The 23823-nt window shown below is 40.9% G+C and overlaps 1 protein-coding gene across 1 annotated transcript; it reads left to right on the plus strand.

Annotated features, from left to right (window-relative positions):
• nucks1a (nuclear casein kinase and cyclin-dependent kinase substrate 1a) lies at positions 1 to 23072 on the plus strand. The gene is made up of 8 exons (XM_085352989.1): positions 1 to 294; positions 11218 to 11267; positions 12752 to 12836; positions 14002 to 14048; positions 14146 to 14295; positions 18227 to 18376; positions 19645 to 19794; positions 21576 to 23072. The coding sequence occupies exons 1-8, from the start codon at positions 278 to 280 to the stop codon at positions 21827 to 21829; spliced, it is 903 nt and encodes a 300-aa protein (XP_085209115.1). The 5' UTR covers positions 1 to 277; the 3' UTR covers positions 21830 to 23072.
• The last annotated feature ends 751 nt before the right edge of the window (positions 23073 to 23823 follow it).

Genomic DNA, 23823 nt, shown 5'->3' on the forward strand with positions numbered 1-23823 from the left:
GTAGTTTGGTTGAGCACAGGCTGCAGTTTCAGTTTGTTTTATTCACCATTTTGAAGGTAGCTGGAGGTAAAAAAAAAAAATAAATAAGAATTTTTGCGTTAGGAGGACTACTGGCTGCCGTACTTTTATTTTCACGCGCTAGCTCGGACGGTGGAGTTGTGCGTCAACCTCACTCCCCTCGGTGTTTTGCAGAGCGGGAATCTATATTCCTTCCCCCCCCTGTGCTTTTTCTTCTCCCCCTTTCTCACATCCTTAACCTCCACAGTATTCCTGCAAAATGTCAAGACCAGTGAGGTAGGTGTGCTAAATATGTCTTCTGCTCTCTCCGAGTTAATAACGACCCCGTGCTGGCGCCTGGCGTAGCCGATAACGTGCACGTCTCCACCATGTTGTGTTTTATGAACTGGGAATTTGTTTATTTCATGAAAAAATAATGGGAATGTGTGCATGCGTGTGTGTATGTGCGCTTCTCTTCTCGCGTGTGCACCCTCATTTTTTCTAATATGGATCCCAGCGCTGTGGACTGTTCGCCATGTCTTGTGTGGAGATACGCGCAGCCCGCCGCCGTGTCGTGTCTATCATGCTTTTAAACGGATCCATGATGTGCATTGTTGGCTGCTATGTAGGCCAAGCGGAAAATTAGTCGGTGTGATTTAACCAGCTACGTTTTACGGCTTACTTAAGCCAGGCCAGATAACGTTTTCCCCATTTTGTTTGAGAATGAGAATATGGCTACCCATTCATCCAGGGTAGGCTCCAGAAACGCCAATACACCCCCACACGAAAAAAAAAAAAATCTCCGGAGGAGGTGGTGGTCGGCCTCGGGATTTGATCTTGTTACCGCGCAGACTGTGCGTGTCGTGTTGTAGTCGCCATTACATCGCATTTCGGGGGGGGGGTTCGTACTTTGAGAACATTTTTAAAAATGGTGTCAGCCAACGAAAATGTCGTTGTTGTTGGGGGAGGAGGAAAAAAGAGCACTGAGAGCGGGTCTACATTTACAGAGCTGGCAGTAAATTAACACTGCTGGCTGATGTCAGAGGAAGGCGGAGAACTACAAGAAGTCACCACACCCCCTCCAACCCCCATCCCCATTGCAAGATCCCCGCTGTGATTATAACGCACGAGGTGCATTCAGACCTTTTATTCAGATTAAAATGCCTTTTTACTGTAAATCACATTAATGCTAATCTAATGTAAATTCAGTTCTCGAAATTTTGTGGCGACAACATGGAATCTTTTACTGGGTCATTCTCGCAGAGACAATTGGGTGAATATTTAGGGACTGTATGAAAATTACTCCTTATTTAAAAAAAAAAAGCTGTGAAGTTAAAAGAAATCCGACATTAACTAATGTTCTTCTTAATCTTATATTCGGGTTGAGAAAACAGGGTTTCTGCCTTTCAGAGTTTATAAGCTTTTAAAGGCATTGCATTAAAATAAATTGTAAAAATAAGGGCTTAGTTGGATTTAAAATGTCTTGAGGTATTTTTTTTGTTGCGTTCAAGACACGCCTAGACTAAGAACGTAACAATGTTAAAATATGCTTTGTAGGATTTTAATATTTACTTTTTCTTTTTTTACATGCCAAACACAAAGTCTGTACGTGAGCCCTCAACAGGTATAAAACAAAACTAAACATGTCGATTAAGACAGGTGAAGTCAATGAACTTTGGACAAAATAACACTGCCTTACTCTTTTTGTCAACACTCAGAGCACAGCAATCACATTTGAATAAACTTTATTGGAATTGTTACTTAACAAAGCTTGAACATGTGCGCCATCCAAATGTTGCATGCCATATAGTCATTGTCTGGCAGTAAGTGATGGATTGCAGGGCTGCCTCATATAACTGAATCAGAATCAGAAAGGGGTTTATTGCCAAATGTTGAGCAGGTTTACAACATTAGGAAATTGCTGCGGTGCTTCAGTGCAAACATACTGTCATAAATTGCGATTAAATAGACATGAAAAAATAAAAGTAGGAATAAGAATTAAAAAGTGCTACGTAGAAAGATATGTGCATGAGATATACATGAGATATATACATGAGATAAGAATTAAGAGTGCTGCACTGTGAAAGATTTGGGACAATGTGCGCCAACATAAAACCTGAAAAGGATGAAAGACTAGTGCTCTCAAAACGATTAAAAAAAGCAAAACTCAAAAATGTTTAAGCATTGAGTTATAATTTTAAAGTCACGAGGACGACCAGTAGAACAGGACAAAATGTCTTTAGGAACATAAATACTTTCATGCTGAAAAAAAGCAAAACAAATAATTAGCATGCGTTACATAGAAAGGGCATTTGATACCTTGGGCAAGCTCTGCTGGGAATAGCATATTTTTTCTGTTTGTTTGTTTTTTTTCTACACATAAAATAAAATAAATAAATAAAATCAACTCTATTAGACACTTCCACAGATCCATTGATGAAGTCATTGCAGTTAAGATTTTTGCATTTTGTTCTTTATTGAGGTTGCCAGAAAGTCAATACTAAAAATGACTGTTGGACTAGATACTCATTTACAAAAGTGTTGTCCCTCAACCGAGACAGCTTCACACAGCACTGTTGCAGATACTCAGGCACACAGCCCCTCCCCTCACTAGCAGCTAAACACATGAACAATAGTTGACATTTAAAAAAACTTTGAGGAATTTTGTAAAGCTCCATTTTCACCAACATTGACGCATTACAGAGTTATAATAAATGCTAACCTGCCACTGTACATTTTAATGTTAGCTATTAGCCGCCATCCAATAGCTACATTAGCTGCCTGTTAAATCCTCATTAACGTGGTGGCTAGCGACAGTGGCTAATAGGGCTGCCACGATTAGTCGACTAGTCACGATTACGTCGACTATCAAAATCGTCGACAACTGATTTAATAGTCGACGCATCGTTTGAAGCTTTGTAAGATCCCAAAAGATGCAGGAATAAGTAGTAGGATTTAAGAGTGTAATAACGGACTGAAACAGAAGATGGCAGCACTGCATGTACAAGGATGCCAGCTGCCGTTAAACCCCGAAGAAGAAGCAGCTGTGTCCCAGAATTCATAGCGCGGCCCAGCTCAGTTTCCAACGATGGCGGCAGCTAGTTAGTTTTAATGTTACTCTTATTATTCTTTCTGGGTCACAAAAAAAAACGTTTAACATATGTTCAGGCGAGAATGTAGCTGTGTAAACCTCAAATATCTGCTCAGTTTATCAAGACACCACATATTTTCAAAAGCGCTCCGACGTTTTCGGAGACGTCTGTTACCCACTAGCTCGATAGCTAGCTGGGGGCTAGGCTCACTAGAGCTGTGAGAACACCGGACTCCCGGCAAATCGTTTTCAAACCCACCGCCGTCTTTCACTACTCAGGTTAAACATGATATATAAGTCACTTAGATAACTTAAAAATGTTATTGTTTGGCTTTTTTCAGTGTTTTATTTGTTCCTGAGTAAATCGGTTTGGCTGAGATTAAAGTTATAGTTTTTACACAGCTGAATAAACGTCAAGCAGACAGCTGATTATCAGAAGTGTGAGATGCTCGAGAATATACTCCAGTGTCCTGTTATATTTTAGATAGCAAGGAGTTTATTAAACTTCACCGAAACAATCTGCAAATTTCATTAAAATTTAACAAACTATCATCTTCTCTTTATTTTTAGTTAGCACCTTAAACACTTAAAGCTGTAAGCTAATGATAGTCATATAAGAGCAGATGCTGCTGGTGCAATAAGCTGTACGTTTTACGTCCAATGGATGATGATCTGATTAGTCGACTAATCGCAAAAATAATCGGTGACTAGTCGACTATCAAAATAATCGTTTGTGGCAGCCCTAGTGGCTAATAGTAAAATAATACATTAATATGGGAGCTATGCTGCAGGCGCTGTCAGTTCTGCCCATCTGTAACATTCATAGACAGTGTTACTTTAACATAATGCAATTATTTGTGCCTATAGTGTGTTACATTACATTACATTACAGTCTGCCAGAAATGATAGCAGCCTACTTTACCAACTCTGTTTGAATAGAAATGAAATTAGAAGCCATGTCAGCAGAAGCACAGCTATACCTCAGACACCTTAAAAATATTCTTTTTGTTGCGTAGCACCACCCAAAAAAAATCTTGAACACATTCTTTACAGGTATGTTGCTTGTGTTACTCATGCTATTGTTTTTAATGCTCAAATCTCCTGATCAATAATTTACTAGTAGTTTAAACTAGTAGTAACAAGGAATAATTGCATGAGACTATAACATTCCTTGATAATCAAATGTTTTAAATATTAGTGAGAAGCGTGGTACCTTGCGCTGTGTCTACAACTGCAGTATATGGTGATGCATTGCTTTGGTAGCGAGGCTTTATCAGTTAACTCTAATATAGCCAACTTCATGTATCTTTTTTTTGGAGGGGAGGCAAGAGCTCCACCTAGACCTCGGCAGCATAGCTTTACATTTTCACGACCTACTGGGCTACAGAATTTAACCATAGAAAATGGTTCGATTGGAAATACACTACACTTTGACCTACGCCGTAACCTGAACTGGAATATCATTAAAATGGTGTTTTTACAAGAAAAAAAAAAGATGCAATTGTACACTTGTGTGTTCAACCCAGCTGTGACGACAATGGCACAATGTGCCAGATTCTAAAAATTAAGAGGCGCACAGCAAGTCAGATGGCCACAAAAGCAGTGGTGCATGCTACATGATGTGACGTCAGAAGTCGTCCCGGGCCACCCACGGTGGGTCACGTGGCGAGAATAAAAACACCATAAGAAAACGAAAGCTGTCAGTAAAGTCAGGAGAGCTATTCTGTGTAATTAAGAGCTGTTTACAACTGTTAATTTGGTTGTTTAATAAACAAAATCTAACGTTGTGCATAACATTGCGCACACAGTGTCAGATTAATTTGGAAATATTGCTAATGTCAGCATTGCTAGCACCAGCAGCCAGGGTTGTCAGCCTGTGTACAGGGTGTTTGACTGTTATTATTATCGTGATTTGTCCCCCCCGAGCCTGATTCTACTGGAGGTTTCTTCCTGTTACAAGGGAGTTTTTCTTTCTTACTATCACCAAGTGCTTGCTTACAGGAGTAGTCTATTTTAGGGTCTTTACCTTTACGATATAAAACACTTCAAGATGAATGTTGTTGTCATTTGGCGTTATATGAATTGAATTAAATATGCCAATTCAGTCAGATCAAATGACCAGTTCTGTAGCAGCTTTGTCAAATTACTTAGCCTAATAAACTGTGTGGTTATCTATATCTTAACACTGCTTGTTTATGAGCACATTATTTTATCACTGAAATTATAATGGGTTCTGTTGTAGATTAGTGGAGGTAGCAATTATTCTTTGTCTACCATCTGTGCTTGTATGCTAACATGAGATTGAGTCTGATATTCATTATACTTATGCCACATTATGCTACACTGGAGCTCAGTTTGCCTTAATTCTTGTATGAACTGCTAGCTGCACTCCTTTTTTTTATTTTTTTATTTTTTTTTAATGCAGCTGGTAGTTTTACTCATAGGCAGTATAAAAGCTGCATTCTTTTAAATGGCCACCGGGGGAGATACAGTTGCTGCAAAAAGACTGCCAACCCTTTATAGTCAGCATGTGTTGATCTTTTTGATGTTACATCACGTTGCGTGCACCACTGTATTTGAGGTGCTTCAGTCAGTCGTGCCCCGCTTCATTTTTGTAACCTGGCGTATTGTACCACGACCGTCACAGCTGGATTGAAGACAGTACGATTGTGTCAGTGTTCATCATGTTAATGATGGTCCAGTACAGAAGCTCAGTGATACAGGTGACTGTGTGATGATGACGTGGCAGCGAGCTAAGTGACCAATGCACAGGGTATACTGGCGCCCTGTCTGTTTGAAAACGGCTTTCTGATTTGACTTCTATAAGTAGTTTCCTGTTAAGTTTGTGGTCTGTTACTATTTTCAGGCTGTGTTGAATAAAATATCAAGCCCGCTTTGTAATACTTAGTCATACCGTGTTTCAGGGTAATACTGTGTATCAACGGTATACTCATTAGTTAGAAACTTCTGATTGACAAGGCACTGGCCAATTATCATTCACATCTGGTTTCAAAACACCAAGATGGCATTGTTAAAATCTTCAGAGAGTTCAAAACAAGATTTCTAATATCAGTTGGTGACATTGTTTTGCTATATCCATATTTTGTACCGTTTTAGGTTTCACCAAAGTAACATTACCGGTTTAATAAAAGGCAAAATCCCACTGCTGATCTTATTCAGGACAGACCTGCTGTTTTGCTCTGGGAAAGTTGCCGTAGTCAACTCCGTCCGTTTCAGGTCCCAAAGTCAAACGAACACTACGGTATCACTGAGAGTTAAAAACTGTCTAATTTCTTTCATCTGTAATAAAATGATCAGCGTTGCTGCTTTACCAGGTGTAACAATTAAGTTTAACATCCAGGCATCCATGAAAACAGAATTTATTAAATTCAGTTAGAAGTTAGCGGGAAGTTAGCTCGCTAGCTTCCACCTAAACATGATATAGCATGTTCTGACTGAGTGATTTCTGAAACAAATTAAAACGTACAGCTCTGCTGTCACTTCAAACATAAATGAAGACAGAAAACTAAACAGCAGTGACATTTGTAGGGTTACTGAAGTTGGGCTAGCTGCAGAGGTGGGACCAAGTCATTGTTTTGCAAGTCTCAAGTAAGTCTCAAGTCTTTATCCTCAAGTCACAAGTCAAGTTTCAAGTAATGTCAGGCAAGTCAGAGTCGAGTCTCAAGTCACTGGTGTAAAAGTCCGAGTAAAGTCACAAGTCTGAAATTTTGAATTTCAAGTCCTTTCGAGTCTTTAAAAAAAAAAAAACGAAAAAAGAATGTTGCAGTTATATGCTAAATGTAAATATTAGACCATGTAATTTTTAAATCTGTGTTTTTCTCAACACATGACAAAATAGTGAACTTAGAAAATATACACAAATTGTGAAATTGCACCTCTTTAAAATGCAGCTCAATTAAACCTAGCTCCAAGAATAATTTTCACCGACAGTTCTGAGATAAGCTGCATGTTATTCTTGGATGCGGTTGTAGGACCGGCTTTAAAATCGCATGACAAAAATATCATACACATTAAAAAAAACTGTATCACCAACGTAGCCTGGACAACATTTGCTAGTTAGATGAAGTCATGATCTCATCGTAGCATATTTATATGCATATTTATAATCATACGGTTCTTGGAGTGAGTGCACACACTCATGAAGTTTAGTAACTTCAGGTCACTGCAACAAGTCCAGGTACAGTTTACCGACGAATGGGTGCAGGACCTTGAAATGCACCGTGTAGAACGAAAGACCATCGTACATATCATAAGTTTACCAGTCTCACAAATCGTCGTCATAAATACACATTCGTTAACCGTTTATTAATAGGACCTTTGAGCTCAATGGTAATTAATTAGCAGTGGAAATAATTTCTGGTAGCATCACAGAAATGTAGCAGTGACAATAATATTGTATGCTGTAATCGTACTGGGCAATTAGTGATACAAAAAACCTGTTTTATCCTGTGAATAAAAGTATATGTTTTTGTCAATGTACCATAATAACAGAAGCGAAATGCAATATTGTGTCAGGACAATTCACTATTTATGCACAATAAACAAAGGAGCATAGCGCGACAATTTCTGTTCAGCGCCAGACTTGCTTGTAACCTATATCACCAATTATGTTATGAAAATGACGTATTAACTACTAAACAACACTGACCTTCGTGTAAATGCTTGGAGCAGACTAACCTGTGAGCTGGAGTGTTCTGGGACGTTATATTTGATCTTTGAATGGCTGCAATCCAGTCGCCTCTTTGTTACTTCGGAAACATGGCTCAAACAATTTCTCTTCAACGACGTAATCCGATAACAACCGATCTCTTTACCCGTCGGCTTCCCGTGGCTGTCATGCGACCGGCTATTGCAGTTAATAATACAACGGCTTCTTGACATTTTTGTGTTTCTTTTTATCGCTGTGTGACTGATTTCAATTGAAAGCCTGCGTGGGCTAGTACCTCTTGCCACGAGTTCCCAGAACCCTTTGCGGTTCTACCCGTGAATGACGTCACATTTTCAATCTCTATATAATATGCATGTTAAATTTTATATTTGGGGTAAAATATCAAGTCTTTTCAAGTAAACCGGTTCAAGTCCAATTCAAGTCCCAAGTCATTGGTATAAAAGTCCAAGTCAAGTCACAAGTCTTAGAACATTTTTTCAAGTCAAGTCTAAAGTCATAAAATTAATGACTCGAGTCTCACTCGAGTCCAAGTCATGTGACTCGAGTCCACACCTCTGGCTAGCTGGTATATAATGATGTGCTACGTGATTGCTAGCGACACAGCAATGTTAGCATAATATAAACACAGTGAAGCTGGAGGATGAACGCTAACTTTTTTCCACTCGATAAAAGTTAAGTGAGGGTTTCTGGTGGTTAGGGACAAATGCAATTGCATGGCAGGATGCTATAAACGGATCAAACTTCAGTCAGGAGAACAACTGAAATAATCCATCCACAATACGAGGTTAGTCATTAATATACTGCAACAACATGGGAATAGAGCAGCTGCCAGAGAATTCAACATTAATGAATCAATGATAGGGAAGTGGAGGGAGCGCAGGTTTCCTCATATTCCAAAATTGCTTCGTCTCTTTGCTTTTACTGTTGCCCGGCATAATTAGCAGATGATGTTGTTTGCAGCCGCTGCAATGCTTTTGACCAAAACAGGCACAGCTTGATGACCCCATCAACATGCGCTATCGCGGTAGAGCGGTATAGTCAAAATCTCTACCGTTGGCCAGATTTATATCGTTTCTACCGTATACCGTTTATACTGCCCCCTAGGGCTGGGCTATATCATACCGTTCAGGGTAATACCGGTGTAATTTTGGGCAACAATAGGAAAATAAAATATTGCGATAGAATATGGGTAAAACGCGCATGCGCAGTGCCTATGTTTACATACGCACATGGCGGCGACGTAGAATGAGAAGAGCGAAAGCGGATTGTTAAATGAAACGGATGAACCAGAATTGGTTTGTAAAAATGCTGCAACTTCAGTGGTGTGGAACTGGTTTAGCTTTCGTCCGTCAGATACACAACAAAGCACTGTTTTTGGTAGAGCTTGCTAGCGGGCCGTCGTTATTACCATGTTGTTTGGAAAATACGGCACACTTAAAATCAACCCTTTGATTTTTCTGAAAATTGACAGAGCCCCTTATAATCCCGTGTGCCTTATGTATGAATTCTGGTTGTGTTTACTGACCTCGAAACAATTTTCTGTGGTACACGGCGCTCGAAAATCTGTCAAATGTTTTAGTACGACTTTGCTAAGCTACGAATCCGCACCGCTTGATGGATTGTCGGAGCATTACGGCTATCGTAGGCAGGCGCCTCGCGGAGTGATACGTACTGTGCTTCAACATAATATTACCGTATTGTGTGTGTATAACCTCTTTTTAAGTTTTGTGGATATTATACATGTTTATGCTGAGGATATGTCAGCCAGTTTCCACTGGAAATGCCTTTTGGTTAAACTGTCAGCAAGGAATTTGCACTGTTACGTTTTTATATAACTTTAATGCACATAAAAAACAGATGCTTGTTTAAGTGAAAATACATTGATGGTTTTTTTGCACTAATAAAGTTGTGGAGTTGTAAAGTATTTTGTCTAGTGTCAGTTATATCGTCAGTTATATCGTTATCGCAAATTTTCAAATGTATATCGTGATAAATATTTTTGGTCATATCGCCCTGCTCTACTGCCCACCCCTAATTCAGGGGTAAATTTTTTCCCAATGATTTTAACCTGAACTGTCTGTTTGTCTTGGTCAGTGCTGCTCTTCAGTTTTCCAAAGGGCGTGTTACCTGAAGTGCAGTCAAATACTGTCACTGAGACTTCCCCCATACACTTGGCCCAATTAGCCTTTGTAACTGTAGAAGGTAGACCAGTGTCCAGTTCAGGGCCCCCTGGCTGGAAGGCGTTTTATGTCTCGTACCAAATAATACGATCGAGACATTCATACACAGCCAGCACGTTGCCACTTGCACCACCTGAACTGCTGGACATTACATATGATAGCTTTGTTGCACTCTAGTCTACACTGTCTAATATCGGGTTATGGCAGTTAGGGCTGCCACGATTAGTCGACTAGTCACGATTATGTCGACTATTAAAATCGTCGACGACTAATTTAATAGTCGACGCATCGTTTGAAGCTTTGTAAGATCACAAAGGACGCAGGAATGAGTACCGGTAGTAGGATTTAAGAGTGTAATAACGGACTGAAACAGAAGATGGCAGCACTGCATGTACAAGGATGCCAGCTGCCGTTAAACCCCGAAGAAGAAGAAGAAGCTGTGTCCCAGAATTCATAGCGCAGCTGTCAACAATGGCGGCAGCTAGTTAGTTTTAACTTTACTCTTATTATTCTTTCTGGGTCACAAAATAAACGTTTAACATATTTTCAGGCTTGAATGTAGCTGTGTAAACCTCAAATATCTGTTCAGTTTATCAAGACACCGCATATTTTCAAAAGCGCTCCGACGTTTTCGGAGACGTCTGTTACCCACTAGCTCGTTAGCTAGGCGGGGGCAAGGCTAACTAGAGCCGTGAGAACACCGGACTCCCGGCAAATCGTTTTCAAACCCACCGCCGTCTTTCGCTAGTCAGGTTAAACATATATATAAGTCACTTAGATAACTTAAAAATGTTATTGTTTGGCTTTCTTTAGTATTTTATTTGTTCCTGAGTAAATCGGTTTGGCTGAGATTAAAGTTATAGTTTTTGCACAGCTAAAACTGTCAAGCAGACAGCTGATTATCAGAAGTGTGAGACGCTGGAGAATATACTCCAGTGTCCTGTTATATTTTAGAAAGCAAGGAGTTTATTAAACTTCACCGAAACAATCTGCAAATTTCATTAAAAATTAATAAACTACCATCTTGTCTTTATTTTTAGTTAGCACAAACACTTCAAGCTGTAAGCTAATGATAGTTATATAAGACCAGATGCTGCTGGTGCAATAAGCTGTACGCTGTACATCCAATGGATGATGATCTGATTAGTCGACTAATCGCAAAAATAATCGGTGACTAGTCGACTATCAAAATAATCGTTTGTGGCAGCCCTAATGGCAGTAACTTAATGTAATCTAATGCAGTGTGTTCTTCTTCACAGGAACAGGAAGGTGGTGAACTACTCACAATTCAACGAGTCTGATGACGCAGGTAAGTGAGGCTTCAGATGTGTTTCATTACAAATGGAGTGACACAAGGGCAATGTACAGATTAGTCTCTGCTATAGATATTTAGCATCAGTGCACAGTAATGACACAATTTAAGGTAAAAAGTATGAGGTAAAAAAAAAAAAAACCTGTCCTGTGAGGCGATACTGTGTTTTGGTACATTTATATGCGCACAGTTTCTCTTTACTTTGTGTCGACCAGTAAATAAATACCTCTGCAGAACAAATGTTTGACAAATCTGTTCCAGTTTTGTGTCTGAAAGTAAACAGAATTTTAGCTGAGATATCAGATTTTAAATCCCCAAATATCAACGTTGGTTTTTAAAATGCTTCATCAGTTGGAATCTAAAAGATATTCAGTCTCCTGAGAAAATCATGGTCCAAGTTTCCAAGTTGAGGCAAAGTGTAACTTCAGGTGCTGGTTTGGCTCATGGGGCGAGAAGGTGGCTGGGTACGGCTGCCTTCCTGACCAATCGTTACTGCGATATCCAGCCAAAGCAACAAGGATGAACAAAGTTCATTTGCCCATTTTTGTCCATCCTATAAGTACAAAACTAATGGTCTTCTGTTAGTTTTAAGTATAAGCAAGCTAGCAATAACTGAGCCTAACAGCTGGTTTTATTCTGGTAGTGTTTTTCTTTTAATACAAAGAAGCAGTTTGTTGCTGCAACATTTTTGCCTCTTCTGGATTATGGAGATATTCTATATATGAATGCTTCTGCTCAGTGTCTCTGGATGGTTGATACTGTGTCTCATGCTTCTCTGAGGTTCAGCACGAACCGTAAATTTCAGACTCACCACCGTGAGTTATACCCTCTGGTATGATGGCCTGCTTTGGCCAGTCAGTCTCATTTATACGGTTTTATATATTAGGCAATACTCGGATTGCTGCCTTCCTATATACGTTCCCTGGTTGCAGTGAAACATGCTGGTCATTATTCTCTTCGTCCGCATGGTTACTTGTTGCTTTTGTTCCATTTGCCTGAACTGAACTTGGCAAAAGAGCTTTAGTCCATTTAGCAACTCTCTGTTTGGAACGAGCTGCAGAACAACGAAAAAAATAACAGAATTCATTTATTAAGTGATTTTAAATCAGAACTAAGAATCTTTGAGGCCAGTTCCATAACATGCAACTGTTTCAATTAGATTGCTCGTCATTTTAATTGAATTTTATTTTATTTATTAACCATCCCCCCCCCCCCCCCCCCCCCCCCCCCCCCAAGAATATTTTACATTTATTTGTGTGTGTGTGTTGTTGCCTTTGTTTAATTGTGTAATTTGTGTAAAATCTCAGTGGGATCTTCCTGGTTAAATAAAATAAAAAAAATGAAGTCATTGAGAGTAATTTAGGGTGATGACTTTAGCATTTAACTCAAAGCACTGTGATGTCTTAACTGGTATCTTGTAGAGCTGCTAGCATGATATTGAGTTGTGTGTCTTAAAGGTTAAAAGTGCGCTTTCTCCTTAGATGAGGAGTATGGTGACGACAAGCCGAAGAAGGTGCGACCAGCCCCTCGTGAGCACAAGCGCTCAAAGAACTCGCAAGATGACAGGTGAGCCCTAAGTGGAGATTTGGTAGGATTGTTGTGTCTGGTTACAGTTTCTAATGCAGCGTCAGACACTGTGATCAATTTTACACTTTATCACTTGGATGTAGGGCTGGGCCATATTATACCGTTCACGGTAATACCGGTATAATGTTAGGCAACGATAGGAAAATGAAATATCGCGATAGAATGGGAGTAAAACGCGCATGCGCAGTTCCTTTGTTTTCAAATAAATTGTTGATTTAATATATGTTTGAAAAGGAGAGATCCAGGTGACAGTTATCAGTTTTTCATACAGGGCTGGAAGAAGGGAGGACAAAGTACATCACATGTTGTGTGTATCATGTAGTTGACACATAGGAAAAATCAGGATATCAGAATATGCATATTTTTGTTAGTGAAAGATCTCAGTGGCAGGATATTAACTGTGCCAGAGACAAACACTGGCACCGTTTATGAATTTGTTTAATAGTTCTTGGATATCAAAGCAAGTGCCAGTTATAGTGCTGATTGCTCAGTCTCTTACTGCTGCTGCCACCTGTGGCCCAGCCCACCACAGGTGGCCTTTATTCTCTCTATCATGTGTGATTATCGCGCTGTTTAATCGGCATGTTGGTGTGTTATTTGGCAGATAAAATCACAGTTATGTGAATAAATTAGTCAAGTCTGAGAGACTGAATAGAGGAGAAAATGGTTGTTTTGTATTTTTACATTTTTTACTCAGTAATGCAACAGTAGGCAAAATGAAACATGCTTCCCACTGAATGAATAATGTTGAATCAGTGAGAGTAACACTGGCTGGAGCTCATCAGGACATCTTTCAGACCAGTCCTCAGCACATTACGTCCATATTATTTCATCCATGCCAGTCCATTGCAGTCTGTCTTGTTGAAGAGTTAAATGGTAAATGGTAAATGGCCTGTATTTATATAGCGCTTTTCTAGTCCCTAAGGACCCCAAAGCGCTTTACATATCCAGTCATCCACCCATTCACGCACACATTCACACACTGGTGATGGTAAGCTACATTGTAGCCACAGCCACCCTGGGGCGCACTGACAGAGGCGAGGCTGCCGGACACTGGCCCCACCAGGCCCTCTGACCATTCCTGGCTGCCTTTCCTCGACTTACTGAAGACACTGTTTTGTTTATTTCTTGTTCTGCTCCCCAGTGAGGACTCTGATGACAAGCTCTCCAAACCCAAAAATGATTCAGCAGGTAAGTCAGTCTGAGCTACATGAAAAAGGTTGACTCTCTCTGAAAACAGCTGGAGTTTGATTAACGCTCACTGACTTCCTCTGTGTCGATACTAAAGATGACTTTGGCAGCGATGATGAAGACAATGACTTTGGAGAGGAGGATGAAGATGGAGGAAGTGACTATGAAGAAAAAAGAGGGAAAAAGGGAAAGAAAGCCAAGGTGGAGAAGCCCAGCAAGCGGGGGCCGAAGAGAAAACGGGCTGCAGGTAACGCAAGTTTGTTTGAAGGCTACTTCTAATTCTCTGCTACAACTCTGGCAGCATGAAACACTGAAGACGTATGCAGCTTTTAATGTTGATCAGCTTTGTTTGTTGTATATGGAATTTTACTTTGGACAGTGTTATCCACACACACGGTCAGATTGACTAAGAGGGGCAAATGATGATGCGCTCGCAATCTCAGGAATGCGGTGATGGAGAATGGGAAGATCTGGGAATGCTCTCAGGGCTTCAACTGGCATTATGCTAATTTATAAACAAAAGAATGCAACAAATCAAATAATGACCAGCAAACCTTTGCAAGAGTGGTCGGAAAACAAGCAATCAATCATATCAAAAAATCATACGGTAAATGTGTAGGTTTTCCTCATTTTCTGCATAAAATTCAGATCACTTAATGACAGCTGAGGAAGAAACAACGTTCTGATGTGAATGTGTTTGTGGTCTAACTGATCCAACAAGCTCTGATCCAGACTGTGGCATCGAGGTAGGTCTGGATCAGAGTTTAGGTGGAGATATTGAGGTGTTATTTATCTGTTAAATGCCAGGTCTCTCTTGGAAATGAGACTTTTACCTGGATAAATAAAGGACTAATAAAAAAAAGTTTGAGTGATCGAGCACATGATTTTGATTTGCTCAGCTCTCGTCGACCCTCTGAGTAAAAAAGGTTCAACCTCTGAGAGCGGCACATGTGTTTAACATTTCCACAAAGTGTTTTCTTGAGAAAACAAAACCACTCAAGGAATAAGTCATAGTTTTGAGATTGATATTAGTCATGGACTGTTTACTGGTCGCCTGGTAACTGGTCTAAAGGAAAAACTAACCAAGAGCCTCATTCTTGGTAAAAAGCTCTACCTTTATGTAGAGCTGGGCGATATGAGATTTTTTCATATCACGATATGTTTTTTTCATTTCAGGCGATAACGATATCTATCACGATATAAGCCAAATAACTATATTTGTAAGATTTAAATGTGCCGTTGCTCACAAGTAAAATGTGAAATAATCAGCAGCTTGTTTTTATTTAAATATTTATTTCCCATAATAAATTCAACAGGGTAGATGTACTTAAGGAACATGAGACTTTTTCAGATAAATAAAGGCAAATATTGCAAACTACACAAAAGGCAGCCGCTAAAGCGTTTAAGTTTTAAAATAGAACAAACGAAACAGACTAAATTGTCAATTCCACTTAGAAACAAAATATTAATTCTAAAAATAAATCTTAGTTTGTTTTACAGAAGAACAGACAAAACTGACTAACTTTTGTCAATATCAAATAAACTGAGAACTAAAAGGAAATTCTCAATCTCTCCTTGTTGTATAGCTGAGCTTTTCAAACAGTTTTAACAGTTACTTTAGTCTGACAAAAGCCGAATGACGAATTAGCGCTTCCAGTCAGAGACTGAGGCGACGTCCACACGTACACGGGTATTTTTGAAAACGGAGATTTTCCGTTTTCGTTTTAAAAAATAATCCCGTCCACACATAAAGGCAGAAATGAAGGAAAACGCTGCTATGAACATGCCAAAGCAGCAGGTGGCGCTAGATTCCTAACCGTGCAGAAATGTTGGCCAATCAGAAGTCTAGAAGCCTCGGTGGGAAAAAGTAAACAAAGCTGGGGCATAGAAGCAGAACAGAGTCCTATGTGTGGAGGGACAGTAACTGTGTGTAAGCATTTAAACACTGCAGAGAGTAGAATTAACAGTATTGTAGAAATTCATTTCACCGAAACAATAACGTGGCGCACAGTGTGACGCATGCACCAGTTCATTGTATTTCCAGACTTGCTTTCGGCACAATTTACAGTGCATGCTACTCTGTTTTTTGTCAGACTTGAAATAGCCGAAATACCTTCACACTACGGAACTTCTATGGCTCTTCCGTTCGACAATCTCTCCGGCGTTGGAACCATCATCTGTTTTCTCTTCGGTCACGCTCGGTTGATTTTTCTAGTCGGCACACTCATTTCCTCCATTACCCGCTGGCTGCTTCCCAAACAAACACACGTGCGGCTTGGCACTTGTGCTGTACGTAACAAGTCACGCGACGTGACGCTGCGGCTGTGATTGGTTCGGCTCTGCGCTACTTAATTTGGATTGGCTGACCTTTTTTTTTTTTTTTTTTTTAAGAGGACAAGAGCGGCGAGGTCTATCGCGATAGCTTAATTTCTCTATCGAGTAAAAGTTATATCGCGATACATATCGTTATCGTTCTATCGCCCAGCTCTACCTTTATGTTTAGTTTTTTAAACTCTCAGAAACAGGCTGTAGTCTGAGCTTCAGATGTGGCGCTATACATTTTAGCCGCATCAAAGAAACAAAGGAGTTGGCAGCTAAAATGTCAAAACTGTCTAAAGTTTGATCGGTTGTGCTCTGTCTGTATTCTTAGATGTGACCAAACGAGGCGGATGTCAGTTTATCAGCTTTGTTCTGTGTAGCCATGGCGGTGTGTTATAGCTTCAGGAGACTCCACAATGTTATCCTCGTGGTTTTATCTTAAACGATAAAGAGATCATTGACATCGATCGCTTGACATTACACATCCAGCTGGAGGATATCTCACTCAGCCCACCACAGCTCGAGAGCACTGGATGTGCTCTCCTGGACATTTATTCCTCCCACACTTTCAACTGATTGAAGCGTTTGCTGTCCTACAACGGTCCCCGACACTGTGATTTATTATTACTGTGAATGGAAGCTACGGTGGACGAGGCTGATCAGTCACTGTCATCTGCTGAGCTGCGATTATAAATACTGACAACATATCGGTATTTGTAATTAATATATTAATTAATTAATTGATGGTCCGGACAATATCCTGTTCGTATCTGCTGCCCACTTTTTAGTTATAGCGGAGCAACTTTATGCTGCTGATTTAATAAATCAGCCTTTATATTTCTGCCTCATCAACAAACAAGTGAGTAGTTACACACAGAGAGCTCTGTGTGTGTGCGTGTGCAGTGGAGCCAGCAATGTGGGCCTTCAGATGTCCTACATGGCATAAATGGCTTACCTGCAATGCTCCACTGTGACTTTTCATTACACATCAGGGTTGTACATGTTGTGTTTGTGTTGTATTGCTTTGCTGCTAAGCTGTTTAGGCAGTATCCCCTCACGTATGTTCATTAGTTACAGTATGGATGTGAACCGTGCGCTCATGCTGGTAGCCTGCGTTTGTGGTATTCATACTGGAAGTGACTCCTCAACAGCAGCAGTAATAAGTTTTCTGTGTTTGGGGCACTCGGTATACATCATGGAGGGTGGATGGCACCGCCTAAAGGCCACAATATACCTGCTGTAATGGTCGTTTCACTCACCGCAGCAACCACAGGAAGCCTCTGCAGTAATTACCTGGACAATAGGTGTCGCCAATCAGACAGTCAATACCAAAGCTAAGACTTTGGAGAGGGGGCACAAACGCTGAAGTTTTCAAACTGTTCCAAGCGGTCTCTGAGCTCCTGAGCTGGAATATCATTAAAATGGCGGGAATAGCCGGCATGATTATGCACTCGTGTCCTCAACCCGCCGGCGGCGGCCACAGCGCAATGAGCCCAATTGCAAGAATCTGAGCACGCGACAAGTCGAGCACAATGGCACTGTTAATGGGTGCATGCTAACCACCAGCCTGCACTGGCATGGCTGCAGCTGTTTTGGTTTTTGCTGATCTCGCAGAGGAATGATGGGATGGGACAGTAGAACTGTCCTTTTTTTGTTTTTTACGACCAGTTGATGTGGAGGATTTGTTGTGGAATTAGTGGAAAGATCTACGTCTGAATAGAAATAAAGTTGCATGATACCGGAGATCAAATAAAAGCACTATACAGAGCAGCATTAAGGCACTGTTTCCGTTTGTCTTGTTTGTTTTACCCATCATCCTCTGAGTCGTTGTGTAACTGTCTGTGTGTGTTCTTGTGTAGATGACAGCGATGACGACAGGGAAGTGAGTCGAAAGCGTACAGTGCGTCAGGCGGCCTCAAAGGCCGTGTCCAAACAGAGAGAGATCCTGCTGGGAGATGGAGGCAGCGAGGATGAGGAACATGAAGATCAAGAGGAGCCCTACATGGACCGTATGTAGAACACAGCACACTTTGATACAGCAGCTCATGTCTTCACTAAAAACAATGTACCTGTATCTTCATTTGCTAGGACACAGGCAACAGTGAGCTGTTTTTGTAGTATGAATTTTTATCACAGCTTAAATGGTATTTTAACTAGTAATTGTTTTCAGACTTTAGGTCTGGTTTTTAGTTTGATCTATAGCCTCCATTCTTCGTGGCAATAGTACTCATACTGTGAGCATGCATGCACCTTTTCTGGCCTCTTTAAACCATAGATAAACCATCGTGTTAGTGATGCTTTTGTTTGAAGCCTGGAACGATTTGGTTCTTTTGAAACTGTACAGGAAGCCATGCAGTTCAAAAGCTTGACAAAAACAAGACACCATTCATCTAGCTGTTCATCCAGCACATAAGCCACTGTACATACCTCACTCTATCCAGGTATTCACACTGGAAATAGCCGGGTGTTTACTTTAATTCACTGTGTTCTCCACAACATATACACATGATGGGAAAATGGAGGCATTAGAAAACACCCAGATACAATATTTGGTCCCTTTCTGCTAACATAAACAGTGCATTTGATTATAACTCCTGTGTCCTGGAGGTTAATGTTCAACAGCGTGTTTATCTCCACAATTTACAAACTGAACTTCAAGTTGTTTTCACTCACCAGAGTTTGTCAGCTAAGCTAAGCTCAGTAAGCTTTTTTCTCATAACTTAATTGGTTCTATTACTAGTTTTAGTAGTCTTTAGTCTTGTGTTTTTGCTCCCTGTATGTTTCTAGTAGAACGATAAAGCAGGTTGAGTTTGGGGGCAGAGCTACATTGGGATCGACAAGTCTTTAGATCATGAACATGCAGACCTACCCCTCAGTTTCAAAATGCCTGGTTTGCTTCTTGGTGGGACGCTGCTAATCAATAGGTGACGCTGAGGTCACTACTCCCATCTTTTATGTATAGTCTGTGGTATCACTTGTCTGTGATATCAGTAGACTCCCAAGTCTTGCAAATTGGATGTGACCCAGAGAGCCACAACAGTCAAACTGGAAATGGAATCATCCTCTAAAGCCGCAGTGCTATCATGGTATTAACTGGAACTGGAAATGGATGAAGACATTAAAGTACCTCAGTGTTTGAAATGGTTTTTGTTTTAAACTGAAGCTGGGGAGGCTTTAATATTCCAGGCATGCTGTGTATGTATGTAAACAGTGACTCTTGTTCAGTTGGATACCCTCTGTGCTCGCTCTCTGAGATTCTTCTGTGTCCTGTTTGCAGCTGACGAGTCTGGCAGCGATGAGGACTTCATGGTGGAGGATGACGATGACAGCGACTACGGTCACTCCAAGAAGAGAGGCAAGAAGGTGATTCGACGGCGACGGACAGACAAGGAGAAGAAAAGCCCCAAGCCACGGCTAAAGGCCACAGGTGAGGCAGCCAATCAGAATACAGGTGCAGGAAGATGGGTCCCAGTATGCCTGTGACGTGGCTTCCTTGCTCACCGTAACTTCATTGTGCAGTCACAGGAGGTCACTGCAGTATTCTCCTGAACGATAGGTGCCGCCATTCAGACAGTACAACCACAAAAATGCTGATGTAGGAAGAGAAGTAGTCAAAACCGGAAACAACAACTTTCCAAGTGTTTTTTTTCCCCCACAAAGTTTTCAAACAGCTGCAACATTTCCCTCTGTATATCTGTGTATCTCTGAGCACACAAAACCTTCAGTTTTTACACCCAAGTTGTTTATTTTAGAAACTGTCAGAATATTAAATTAATATGTTAAGTAAGTTGACATGCTGGCTGTGAATCCTGTTCAAAAGTTACAATCTTAAATGCTTATACGAGGCTGGGTTGCAGGCAGAGAAGCCCAAGCCTTCCCCTCAGTCATGTCCAGCTTATCTGGGGAAACACGGAGGCATCCCCGGGCCAGCCAAGCAATATAATCCTTTCATTGAGTCCTGGGTGAGGTGTTCTAGGCATGTCCCATTAGGATTTGACCCAGGGGGTGACCATCTCCAAGTAGCAGTGCTATTTTGAACCCCTCTTGAATGACTCAACTCAGAACCCTATCGGTGAGAGAGAGGACAGTCACCCTTCTAAGAAACCTAATTTCCACTGTTTGTGTCTTATTTTTTGCCTTCAAAATAATGAACGATAATAAGCTGCAGCTCCATCTGGTGGCAGATGGCTACGTAACATTTAGGACACGGCGATTTGTAGCATTTTCAATGGAAATGTTAACAAATAGATTAAATAATGAGTGCGTCGAGTACTAGTGACAATAGCGGCGATCAGTCGACTAGTCATTACCCTGCCCTCCCTTCTCTCACCCCAACCGGTCGCAGCAGATTGCCCCGCCCCTCCCTGAGTCTGGTTCTGCCGGAGGTTTCTTCCTGTTAAAAGGGAGTTTTTCCTTCCCACTGTCGCCAAAGTGCTTGCTCATAGGGAGTCATATGATTGCTAAGTTTTTCTCTGTATGTATTATTGTAGGGTTTACAATATAAAGTGCCTTGAGGCGACTGTTGTTGTGATTTGGCGCTGTATAAATAAAATTGAATTGAATAGTCGTGCACATCGTGTTTTGTGTGCTCTAAAACGAGAGCTGAACAAAATTTTCCTGACAAATGCAGGAGAAAAAAAGCACACTCCGTTCCTCATACTGTCAGAAAAACTTTCCTGTCAGGATCAAGTTTGTGCAACCCGGCACATTCAGAATAATCCACCTTGATGAAACTACAGCACATCACCACTTTACTGCTCACTCAGTGAGCATCACATCCCTCTGTGTTTATCTGAATCTTTGTCTTGTGAAAGGGAAAAAGTGCTCATTTCTTCCAAAAGTACAAATATGAATGTGGATAATGACATTAAGTCATAAATAAAAGTAAGTCACTGCTTGCTGACAGAAATACTGCAGCAGGCTATTACAGGACTACACATATGCAATGTACATTAACAAGTACTTGTTAAGGTTGATGGTGCAAAAATGTGTCACTGAGTGGATCCTGATCAGAAATGGAAACAGAAAATATGAATTGGTTTGCCTTTGCTTTGCACCTTTGCTTCAGGTGTGTGCCAGTGCAGAGCAGTGGGTACCGACCAGTGTTAAATATATTCCTCATTGTGAGTCAGAGTTACATGGCAGCCCGCCTGTGTGCATTTACCTGTGCGATTAGTCACTGACTGATTTGTGTCCTTCTCTCTGAAGTGACCCCCAGCCCAATGAAAGGAAAGGGGAAGGGGCGCCCCAGCACCAAGGCGATGGAGAAGAGCTCACCCAAAGAGGAAGAAGAGGAGGAGGACCCAGAGAGTCCCCTGGAGGAGGAAGAGGAGGAGCCCGAGAAGAAGGAGAGTTCCCCAGCTCCCAAGAAGACAAAGGAGGCCGCAGGAGGAGAAGAGGAAGAGGAGGACGAGGAGGAGGAGGATGGCTCAGAAGAGGAGGCACCCTCTGGAGAAGACTAGAAGATGGTACCCATTTGAAGCCCATCCTCCACATCTCTCTCTGTCTGTTCTCAGTGGGTTTTTTCTGTTCTTCTTTTTGTTGTTTTGTTTTTTTTCTTTTTGTTTTGCTCTGCGTTTAGACTTTTTGTTTGTTTTTTTTTGGTTCTTTTGGTTTGTGCCGGTGGCCTGGCTCAGTGGTTTGGACTTGGTGTGCTTCTTTAACCTCCCCCCTCCTTCTCGCTGCCTCCAGCTTGGACATAGTGCTCCTGTGGCTGTACAGCATATGTAAGGACTTAGCATTTTCTCTTCATCCTTTCTGGATTTTCGTGTGAAAACTGTCAGCGCTAGCAGGCATCCGTCCCGAGTGTGAACACACCCCTTCACTGCTGTGTATCTTTGTTTCCTCCTCGCGGTTATCAGGCATGACTGGCCACACTCTTTACTATTTTTTTTTTTTTTTTTTTTTTTTTTACTGATATGTGTCGGTAAGTTGAGCACTGTATTTGCAACATGACGTTGAGTGAGCACGTGCAGGCAGCGGTCAAGCCTTCACCCTCTCTGGTTTGCTTTTTTGGCACCAGGTGGTTGTTTTAGACGGTTCTTTGAGTTTGAGCAGCGTCTTTTAAATTCTTTTTAAAGCTAGCTCCGCTTCCTTCAGACACTTTGATCTACATAGTTTGCGGCTGCTGTGTTCGCTACATGTCAGACTGCCACCGTTGCACATTTCAAGAAGACGCGCGTGTGTGTGCCTTTGCATACACGCTTAAATTTTCATTGGGGTACTTTTTGTATTTTTCCTCTAAGCCCATCAGCTGCCTTTGTGAAATGGTTTCTGTTGTTGTACATCAGGCTTTCTAATAACCTCCTTTTAAAAAACTCACGCAATTTCTATTCCCTGCATGGCTACAGCATCTTCTGAACACTCAAGCCCTTGTGCCAGGCATCCTGAAACCGTTTTATTTTAAGAAAGAGGTGTTTTTCTTTTCTTTTCTTTTGTCTTTATGTTTTCTTTTCAGAGTTAAAAAATGAATGTTTTTCTCCTGTTGGTTATTGTTCTAATTCTCTATTCAGATTTTTTTTGTAATGTTTGTTTTTTAAGAAAAAGAAATAAAATGTATCTTGATTTTAAAGAAAAAAATGTCGACCCTATCCAATCTGTTCTTGCCTGATGGTTTGATCAGCCATCCCTTCTTTGACTTATTCTGTCCTTTTCATCCCCCTCCCACCCCCAAACACATCAGCTTTAGCGAGGTCCATGTTTCCTGGAGGCTTTTTTTTTTTTTTTTTTTTTTTTTGCCCACATTACTGTTTCCACAAGTGGACACCTTTTTGACTCCAGATTTCCACAGTCCTGCGACTCGGGAGTAGATTAAAAGCGGGCAGCTCGGTATATATCCGGCATTTGTTTCTCTGTCAATGCCTTAATTTTCATTGAGTTTCGGTCGTGGCTCTGATTATATCATCACTGGAGGCCCGAGAATGTAATCTGTCCTCAAGTTTTAGGTCTTTGCTACAAACGGCAAATTAGGCTTAAAACGAGTCAACAATCTGTACGATCAGCAATCCAAAGCCATAAAACGATCTCAAAACTAGTGACTCGGAGATCAGGTGCAGCACTTGTGAGATTAAATGTTTTTTGTTGTTTCTTTTTTTTTTTTTTTTGCAACAAATAGTGTTTGATGTCAAAGCGAAAAAACAAAGAAAAAAAGCAAAACAAAAAAAAACAAAAAAAAAAACAAGTGTATTGCGGTCTTGGGAGTGTGTTTTCACATCAAGTCTGAGGCTGCAGTAAACGTCAGTCCTGGATGTGTACAGGACCCACTCGAACCTAGTCCCTGGTTCAGAAGCACATTCGATTGTTTTCCGACTGTCCTCGTTCGCAGGTTAAAGTGTTCTTTCTACGTTCAGGTCCTGAATTGGCACCCATCTGTAGCTACTGTCATTTTCTGATTGGAACTTAAAAAAAAACAAACCTCTGTTTATATCAACCTAACGCTGTTAGCGGTAGGGTCAGA

This window comes from Diplotaxodon limnothrissa, linkage group LG5, assembly GCF_057381915.1.
Source record: "Diplotaxodon limnothrissa isolate DT_005_m linkage group LG5, D_limnothrissa_male_GT1.1, whole genome shotgun sequence".
Taxonomy (NCBI): Eukaryota; Metazoa; Chordata; class Actinopteri; order Cichliformes; family Cichlidae; genus Diplotaxodon; species Diplotaxodon limnothrissa.

Excerpts from the sequence above, each read along its gene's own strand:
- nucks1a (XM_085352989.1), top strand. Across the intron at positions 11,268-12,751 it reads CAACGAGTCTGATGACGCAG|ATGAGGAGTATGGTGACGAC; the intron begins GTAAGTGAGGCT and ends CTTTCTCCTTAG. Across the intron at positions 19,795-21,575 it reads GCCACGGCTAAAGGCCACAG|TGACCCCCAGCCCAATGAAA; the intron begins GTGAGGCAGCCA and ends TTCTCTCTGAAG.